The sequence below is a fragment of the Physcomitrium patens genome, chromosome 10 (genome assembly GCF_059467195.1).
Source record: "Physcomitrium patens ecotype Gransden chromosome 10, ASM5946719v1, whole genome shotgun sequence".
NCBI lineage: Eukaryota > Viridiplantae > Streptophyta > Bryopsida > Funariales > Funariaceae > Physcomitrium > Physcomitrium patens.
In genome coordinates, this window is record NC_143419.1 from 13,934,243 (window position 1) to 13,944,339 (window position 10,097).

The 10,097-nt window shown below is 31.3% G+C and overlaps 1 protein-coding gene and 1 pseudogene across 1 annotated transcript; both read left to right on the forward strand.

Annotated features, from left to right (window-relative positions):
* The first annotated feature begins 385 nt into the window (after positions 1-385).
* LOC112287507 (putative receptor protein kinase ZmPK1) lies at positions 386-2,443 on the forward strand. The gene is made up of 3 exons (XM_073536637.2): positions 386-670; positions 989-1,460; positions 1,589-2,443. Exon 3 carries the CDS (start codon positions 1,790-1,792, stop codon positions 2,441-2,443), a length of 654 nt encoding a protein of 217 aa, XP_073392738.1. The 5' UTR covers positions 386-670; positions 989-1,460; positions 1,589-1,789.
* A 155-nt stretch (positions 2,444-2,598) lies between these two features.
* On the forward strand, positions 2,599-7,037 carry LOC112287508 (G-type lectin S-receptor-like serine/threonine-protein kinase At5g24080; annotated as a pseudogene).
* The last annotated feature ends 3,060 nt before the right edge of the window (positions 7,038-10,097 follow it).

The window sequence follows — 10,097 nt, forward strand, 5'->3', positions numbered from 1 at the left end:
CAACAGATTCTCAACATATCAACTTCCTAATCATTCATTAGAATGTGATTAACCGAAGTGATCATTTTGCTATCTAGATTTTGTGATCCTTTTGAAATCTAGATTATTAAAAAAAAATAAAAATAAAAGACTGTTTCTGAACTTCTCAAAACCACAGGCGTACGAAAATATATACTACGACAGGAGATCCGAAATCTAAGGAGAGCGGGGGGTGGACGAATTGAGAATGGAATGTAACTGTTCAACCAACTTTTGACGTGACTGCTTCAGACCATATTCAGACTAATTAGAGCTGGAATCCGGTACCGACAATTGACAACGGTAGAACTGATGCTGGGTACCCAAGTTAACGTGACTCCGTGATGTGCTTCATCCCTCCACATCTTCAAAGGTTGAAGCTCAGAGACAGATAGGAGGAGTCTCTGTGTGTGTGTGTCCGAAGGTTTGAGGTTCCCAGATGGTGATTCTTCCTCGCACTCTCAAATCCTAGCCTTGCCCACACTCTTAGATTCCACGGTCTTCAGACTTTTTTCATGGACTGTGCGCCAGTTTTACGAAGAGTTATTATTTTGATGGGGTTGGATAAACGATATAGCATGAGCACCTTCTCGCATGTGGTTGTGCTTGGAGGGAATTGTCGATTCGCGTCACAAACAGCCATGAAGTGCAGGTGCTGCTTCGAACTTGCTTAATGGGGGCGAGGGGGGGGGGGGGGGGGGGGGGAGTGGTGGGGAGAGGGGATGCTGTACGAGGGGAACTTCGTCAGCTTGTGAGTGCATCTTTCAGAATAGGTCTTGCAAGGGATCCCTCTGCTTCCTAATAAAAAAATACCTATGGAGGGGGTTATTATTTCAAGTATAACTCAGTCGCGGAACGCTACGTCGGCAACTAGCTCAGAGCTCGTTCCCAGTTGAGAAGGTCGAAAGGATCTTGTTGAGCGGTTTTGTGTCTTTCCATCTGAACTTAACTGCATGCTCGAGTTCGTCAGGGTGGTGCAGGGTAACCTAGAGCGCAGGTGCGCAAAATGCATTGGAAAGGAATCAAGGCATAAGCATGCATCACGAGGACGAGATATTGTCGAATTTCAAAATGGCTCGCGTATCTCTTCTTGGTGATGAGCTTCATCCTCTCCTGTGATTGCCAGTCAGCATCAGGAAGCACTCTTGCCTCAAATTCCTCCATGACGTCGAACATGACATTGGTATCCCCCGGAGGAATATTCGAATTGGGTTTCTTCTCTGGAAAGCGCCCTAATCTAACCTCCTCAGTGTACGCTCGCGATCCGGTATGCTCAACCAAAAGCTGTTGAGGCGAAAACCGTCGTTTGGGTTGCTGACAGATCCATGGCTTTGACCGACGTCGAGAATGCCACACTGCGGTTGTCGGCACAGGGGAGCATTGAGGTCTACGACGGTGCCGTCCCAACTTCGAAGCGCATGTGGATGTCCAACACTGCAGACGTAAGCTTTCATACACTACGTTCCGTTAACAGTAGCTACACGTTCACAAAGCTGAATTGACTCTTCATCATCCTAAGTACGCTTCCCAACCATGTCTGATGCAATTCTGGTGAACACTTATCATGCAGCTGAATGTGACCAGTGCCATCATTCTGGACACGGGCTACTAAACTCAGGCATGGGGAGTGGTTTGGCAGAGCTTCGACTATCCCACAGACACGCTCTTGCCTAACCAAACTTTCCGAGCAAACACAGAGTACAACACCATCGCCGCGTGGCAAAACGACGGCGACTGGACTCCTGGAAAGTATATCCTCGGATGGACTTCTATGAATACAATTTACGCAACCTGGCTGAACCCGTATCCTTGGGACGTCGACAAATCGAAAAACATATACTGGCAAAATAATACGCAGTTTTCTGAAATCAAGCTGACACCGGAAGGAGAAATCCGAAGACTTGACGGACAGGGGCAGTGGGTTCTCCAGGTGCCTGGTCAACTTCTTCGATTGACGCTTGATAAGGATGGCAACATTCGCTTGTACAGCTGGACAGTCCATAACGCAAACTGGACGATTGTATGGAAACTAATGGATTCAGAATGCTCCATTTCAGGGTATTGCGGTCCCTACGCAGTTTGTGATCGGGGGGAGTGTTCTTGCCTCGATGAATTTGAGCTTGTCGACCGCACAGACCGAAGGCTCGGGTGTCGGGGGAAAACGCCGGCGGCATATTGCACCAACAAAGCAGCGCTTCCCGACACTTTCACCCGAGCTTTGAACAATGACTGGCCACAAAACGACTTGGTCAAGTTTGAAAACGCAAATCTGTCTTACTGCAAACAGCGTTGTTTTGAATCTTGCGAGTGTGCAGCCGCTATATCCACAATCCCGAGCAGCGAAGGGCTTGTGGATGCGTGCTGGCACAAGAGAAGAACCCTTCTGAATGGCGAAATTCTCGGCACTCGCGAGGCGTACATATGAATTGCAGCTCCGAGTCTACAGCCTACAGCAGCACCTCCGAGCTTGGTCGTCAAAGACAATCATCGTACTATTACATTTGTGGCTATCGGACTTGGTGCGATTGTAGGGATTTTCTCCTTGATAGCTTGCGCGTATGGGGGTTTCTTCCTTGCGAGGAAGATGCAGAACTGGAAGCGGAGCAGCCTACATGACAAGTGGTTAGCAGCCAAAGGCACGATTGTTCGACTCACATATACGGAGATTGAGCTTATTACTGCTAACTTCCAAACCAAGATCGGAGAAGGTGGATATGGAACTGTTTTCAAGGGACACATCGGACCCAATCCGCGCCAGATCAGTTCCGATAGTATTATCACAGTCGCTGTGAAACAGCTCAAGAAAGAGCCAACTAGCCAGGTTGAGAAAGACTTTCTCAACGAGGTCGACAGCGTAGGACAGATCCACCATGTGCATCTCGTCTCGCTTCTCGGCTACTGCTCCGAAGGGAACCACAGATTGCTCGTCTACGAGTACGTCGAAAGAGGTTCCCTTCACGCAGCATTATTCAAACGTGTGAAATTACGGCTTCCTGTCCTGGAATGGCGCACCCGCTTCGCCATAGCCATCCAAACCGCCAGAGGCTTGGCTCACCTCCACGGTGACTGCAAACGACGGATCATCCACTGCGACATCAAACCCGACAACATCCTGCTAGATTCATTGTACTGTGCAAAGGTGGCGGATTTTGGACCCTCCCGCACCCGGAACCGTAACCAAACCACGCAAGCGCAGAGCAAGACCATGAACCTACGAGGCACATTCGGCTACATGGCCCCGGAGTACCATATGCCTAATACCGTGAGCATCACCGACAAGGTGGACGTCTACAGGTAGGATTGGTGTTGCTGGAGATTGTGAGCGGCTGTCGAAACTGCGACATAACCAGGCTCAACGCGGCGGATTTGTATTTCCCAGTCTGGGCATTCCCCAAACTGGAAACGGATGAGTTCATGGAAGTGGTGGATCCGTCACTGACAGGAATTGTAGATCGGGATGAAGTTAAAACAGCACTACGAGTCGCATTTCTGTGCATCAACGACAACCCACAATTGCGACCTTCCATGAGCGAGGTCGTGAAGCTGCTGCAAGGGGTTAGAGATATCTCGCTCCCGGTGCCAGCACCGCAATTTCTCAGGTACATGAACTTCGCGACACAAGATAATCAAAGTTCCTCCTCACATTCTTCAACGCAGCGAACAGCAGAGAAAGTCAGTGAAAGATTGCTCACGGAGGAACAGGAATTTCGTGAAATTGGGAGACGGTGGGAGATACCTTCGAGTGGAAGTCGGCATTCGATGGTTTAGGGCCTCGGGGCTTGTGGGAAAAGTCTAACACTGAAGGCTGCTCAAAAGTAAGTTTGTACATTGGCACAGATATGAAATTAGTGAATGGTATCATATAAATTCAAGGCTATGATAAATCTCATGAGGAAGAAGACTTTGGTCCATCCTTTGGTTGCCCTCCTCTCATTGTTATGCAATAGTGTATAGTAAATCCACATTTACATCATGCAAAAACTCAACATGTTCTACCATCACATGTCAGTTTTGTCAAATTCTGATATTGAGATCTCATGGTTAAGTTTTTGACATTTTTGTTTTCTAATATTATGTTCACATGTTGAATATGTATTTTTATTTTGTGATATGGGATTTGAATTGATACCGTCTTTTCATTGCATACCTAAGTTTTATGAGTTTCAATTTCTTGGATGTGCCAAAAATGTTATTCAAGCTATGTCTTCATAATTTGGTTCAATGGAACAATAGCAACTACTTTTTGTAAATAAAAATGTTTCTGATTTTTCTTAAATTCATAATAAAAATTAACTATGAAAATGCTACTTTGTTTGATATTGCTCAAATGATTGGATTGTAATAAGAGTATTAATTCACCATCAAGAAATTATGTTAGTCCTACTATTTTTATTAAATAGAAGATTACATTGATTTTAGAAGATTGCTATAAAAGGCCAAAATTGTAAAGTAGAATGCATCCAAAATAATCATCATGCATAGAGTCTGATATTTTTTTTAAGAATTGATTTTCAAACTTTTGTATTCTAATTTTAATACACTATATTCATTTGTATGATACTTGGTATCTATAAACATAAGAATCATTTCCTATGCATTGATATTACATATTTCATGTGTATAACATAATCTTAATTTCACTTCTATCCCTTTTATATTTTCTTTTTCACTGTTATACGACTAACTCCTAATTTATAGATTGAGATCTATTTACATTATTGAACAAAAATTTTAAGTTGTAAAAGAGTTTTAAAAGAGATTTGTTTTAGCTTTAGTGCAATAAGATATGCATCTTAATTTATTATTGTGCTTAGCTCCTCCAAGTTGTCTTTGCAAGATTTTGTAAATAATCTTTAGTAATTTTTTCTCTTATTTGACTTAAAGCTCCTATATTTTTATTTACAAAAATTTGTGCAATATTTGTATTTGTGTGTTAGATGTATGTAATTTTTAAGATAGTTTAATTCAAAATTCGAGTATGTATAAGCCATACGAATTTGCTAGGACTTCATTGTTTGTTGTATACTATTGAAAAAAAAAAAAAAAAAATGCATCTAAATTTGCTATGTTTATTTTTTACATAAGTTATGTAGAATTGTAAGTTTCAATAGTTGGTACAATGATGATTCTGCTTATCAAGTTAAAGTAACTTTGTACATCTATATTACAAATCATAAAAGAAAATAAAATAAAAATTATAAGAAAAAAAATTAAATAATATATACAACATAGTTTTTAAAAGGTTACTTTTTTGGTTGCATCATATGTAAAACTATAGATATTATGTGCATAAGAAAGTAGTTTTATTTTTTAGAGAGTAGAAATACATACATATATGAAACTCACCTACAGCAAATTTAAAACTATTTCTTTTATAATTTCTTTAAAAAAACTCTTTTTGGCTTGTCATAAAGCTTAATTATGATTTTTCAAATAATTTACAAACTGTGAGGTTTTTTTCCTTCTTCTTTCTTTATCAAAAACTTGACTTGTAAACTTCTATGATGCTTGAAATTTTCAATTTTATAAGAAAAAATCTAGAAAATCAAAAGTTATCTAATTTATGGAGTAATATCAACCAAACATATTTTCATACTTATCATTTTTATTTTTATTTTGGCATTCATAGTGCAATGCAAGTAGGAAAAAAATAATAGAGAGAGATAATAGGAGAATTAAAAGTGCTACTTATAATTGACCATCAATTACATAAATTTCAATTAAGATACAAATAGCACCAATTAAAGAAAAAAAAAATTATATTTATTATTGTATAATATCCTAATAGCAGTTCGTACTATTTTGTATAGCATACACTTTGTAATGAACTAATAGTCTTTCATTATAAAATTTAAAAATAAATAAAATAACATGTAGTAATTTCTTAAGTTCAAAAAGAAATGATGTTGTACTTTAATTAAAATAGATGTTGCACTTTAACTAAAATAGACAATGGAGTTTTCTGTTTCAAAAACTTTGATTATTCAACAGCAAATATATTACATTGCAATGCCAAAAAAAAGAGAGTTTAATTTACAAAACTATAATCGTCACAAATTTCATTGTATTTTTTTTAAAAAATAAAATAAAACAATTCTATATTTTAAACATTTCTTGTTTTTGTGCTTTTTTACTTTTTGACTTAGTATTGTTTTTACTTTCATGTGTAATATTCTTTATGGAAAAATGTAGTTCTATATTCCAAAGATATAATTATTTCTTACAATTAATAAGATGAAACAAAGTTAATTAATCTAATTTTGTATTTGTGAAGAAGTTTTTAAAATCCGATTAAGTATTAACATATGCAATAACAAAGATAAAAAATATTTATAAAAGTTAAAATCACTACAATAAAGTAGATTATCTATTTTTTTTTGTTCCAATATATAAAATTCTATCTAAAAGTAATTATAAAGATGTTATTTTGTTATTTAGGAATCAATAGTTGTTTTTTTTTTTTTTTTTTTTTTGTAAGATGTCAAGCCATTGAAAACACATGGTCTAAGCTTTAAGAAGAATGATTCTTCAATGATTACATGATTGAAGGTAAAAAAAAAATCAGTTCAATTTAATCTTAATTTTAATTGAAATATCTTTAAATTAATTAAATAATGAAGTATAGCATTATGATAGTTCTTTTGTTAAATTAATTTCATGCTTAATTAAAAAAATAAAAAATAAGAGTAAAAATCACAAAATAATTATAAATTCAAGACATTTTCTAATGTGCCATAACATCTGCTTGAAATTTTTAGAAGTTTCTCATATAATTTTATTATTTAACCTAATTTCTGATGTTTAATTTTTTTAAAATAATATTTAAAGATAATTTCTTATATTTTTAATAGATACATATTAAAAATTCTTATTATCAATTTATTTTGAAGGATAAAATATCATATTGTAATATTTATGTTTTTTGTAATACCATCTTTTAATGGATAAGTGTATTTGTACATGTAATAAATTAATTAATTATAAATATATTAAAAATAAATAATCTTTATTAATTTATATAAAACATTTAAAAAATCCTCATATAAAATTCAATTTTATTGTAAAAATGGAATTCATTAATACATTATTTTATATCAAAGTTTTGAGTGATATTTAAATATATGAATGGAATTATTTAGTTTTTCTTTTTTCATTTTGCATAATAAATCAAATATTGACACTAGTCAAAGATCGCAAAGAATAAATAAATATTAAATCCTCCTTAAATATTCATATTAGTGAGAAAAAAAATTATAAATGTTATTTTTTAGAAATTAATGTATTTTTAAAAAATTAGAAATGAAAAAAATTCAGCTAAAATAAAAATTAATGTTCTTTTCAGAAATAAATCAAATATATCTATTACAAAAAAAAAGGTTTATATATATATATATATATATATGTGTGTGTGTGTGTGTGTGTGTGTGTGGGTGTATATATATATATATATATATGTGTGTGTGTGTGTGTGTGTGTGGGTGTATATATATATATATATATATATATATACACATTATAAATCATTAGTTACATTTTTTGAAGCAAATATTCACAATAGTGTTTCAAAAGACCATGTTATATATAACTTTTTATATATTCAAATAATTTTTTTCTTAAATTAAATTTCATTGTACTTAAAGAGGAACTTTAAACAAGTTATACATAATTACAGGTTTACAATAAAGAAATTTAACATAAACTAAGAGTGGAAAAATAAATAAATAAACAAATAAATAATAATTTAAACAATTTCAAAATTTTGGTGCTATTTACAAAGTAATTATATATATTTTTTTTATTTTTTCTAACTCAAAATATACTATTAAAAAAATTAGAAATATAAAATATATACTTATTGAAATAAATATATTTATATTTTAAGACAAGTAGGTATAAGCTATGTTACAATATTCTAACAAGGTATAAATTTGTGGATTATTTGTTTTAAAAAATGGATAAAATTAGAAGAAATGTATAGCATTTTCGTAAGATGGCATTCAAAATCATTCAAAGAAGTTTATAAAAAAATCCAAATTAAATAAGATATTATAATATTATATTAAAAAATAAATTAGTAAAATAATTCAATTACTTAAATGCAAATATAATTATACAATAGAAAAATTATCAATATAGAATATAGAAGGTTAAAATATATCATTCAAATATATATATATATATATATATATATATATATATATATAAATAGATTAATTCTAAAAGAAGTAATTAATAATTTTAAAAGTTTACACAATATCTAGTTACATATATTTGAAATAGATGTTTAAGCATCAATATAATAAAAAAATAATAAATTGGGAAAAAATAAATTAAAATATATTATCAATTAATTTTTATTAAGATCAAAATATGGATTAAGAAATAATCATAATTAAAAATTATATATATATATATATATATATTTATCTTAATATACATATATATATATATATATATATATTATAAAAGATAAGAACTTGATGAATGCAAATACATAAGTGAGATGTTTTTCAATAAAAAGAAGACAAAAGAAAAGTAAAGAAATATGTATATTCAAAAAGAAATTAGAATGGCTATTGCAAAAAGACAAGAAAAACTAAAAACCTTAAAACTAGACTAGTTTCTAACCTATCAATCAATTAAAAAAATATATAAAGTCAAAATTGCATTTATAGAGCTTCTAAAAAGCTTTCTTATAAGATTTTATCAAATTTATCTATTTTAATGTACTTCTACATATTCATATTATCTAAAAAAAATATTAGAGTAAATATATATGTTCAAGATATTATCTCCTTTTCTAAGAACAAGTACCACAAGGAGTAGTGATCATATTTTGAAGAAGTCTAAGATACAATGAATTATATTTATTGTATATTTTGATCTTTATTTCCTTTAAAAATAGTTGATAAGTCCTCTCAGCTATTGATAATATTCTATTCTAACGCAACATTGATTTGAGTCTAATATTTCAATCTAACTCAATATTATCTTGAGTTTAAGTTTTCTTTTATCTCAAATTCTTAATTATTATGCATTTCTATAAAAAATTGTGATATTTCTCTTTTTTGCATGATGTTTACTATCTTATATGGCTTAAAAACAAATACATGAAATACAATATGGATCTTCATAGACTTTGGTAGATGTGATTGATATGCAATTTAACTAATTTTTTCATATGTTAAAAATGGTCTAAGTCTATAATAATTCAACTTCTTATAATGGTGGCTAGTCTTGATATTATAACAAAGTAATCATATCTTATCACTAACATAGAATTAAGGTTTTTTCTTACTATAAGAAATTATATTGATTTCTTTTTGTTCTTGAGTCTTTTTTAATTGTGCCTTCATTATTATATATAGCTTTGATAGAAAATTTGTCAAATCTTATATCACAAGATTATCAAATTTTTAAAAATTAAAAATATCAAGTTATAGATAATAATCATAATTAATTTAAAAAATTATTTATTAAATTAAATAATATATTATATTATCATAAGAAAACTATGCCAATAGCAAAAGAGTTGTCCAATCATTTTGATGGTAGTTGATGATACATCTCAAATACTATTCTAAAACTTGATTCATTTGTTTGGTTTGTCAATCAATTTGAAGATAAATAATCAAAGATAATTTAATATTTAACTTCAATATCTTATAAAAAAATCCAAAATCTTAATACAAATTGGATTTTTCTATTAGTATACAAATTAGATATAATATACATAAGCAATCCTTGATAGTGATAGATGATGTCAATAAAAAAAATAATTTTATTTTTATCTATAATAAATTTTGTACATGATATAAAATATGCCATCTAAGTAAAATAATCTACTATCACAAATATAGAATCATATGAACTTAATATTAAAAGATTTGTGATAAAATCAAAAGAAATATAAGATCAAGATTATTTTGATATAAGTAATGGTTGTAGAAGTCTATAAGGTCAATGACAAGGAGTTTTTAATTATAAATAAATATCACATGATCATAAAAAGTCTTATATTGATTTCTATATTTGAAGCCATAAAAAAACTATTAAAATTAATTTCAAGATCATCTTAT

Coding starts and splice junctions, on each gene's coding strand:
- LOC112287507 (XM_073536637.2), top strand. CDS start 1,790: ATGAATACAATTTACGCAACCTGGCTGAACCCGTATCCTTGGGACGTC.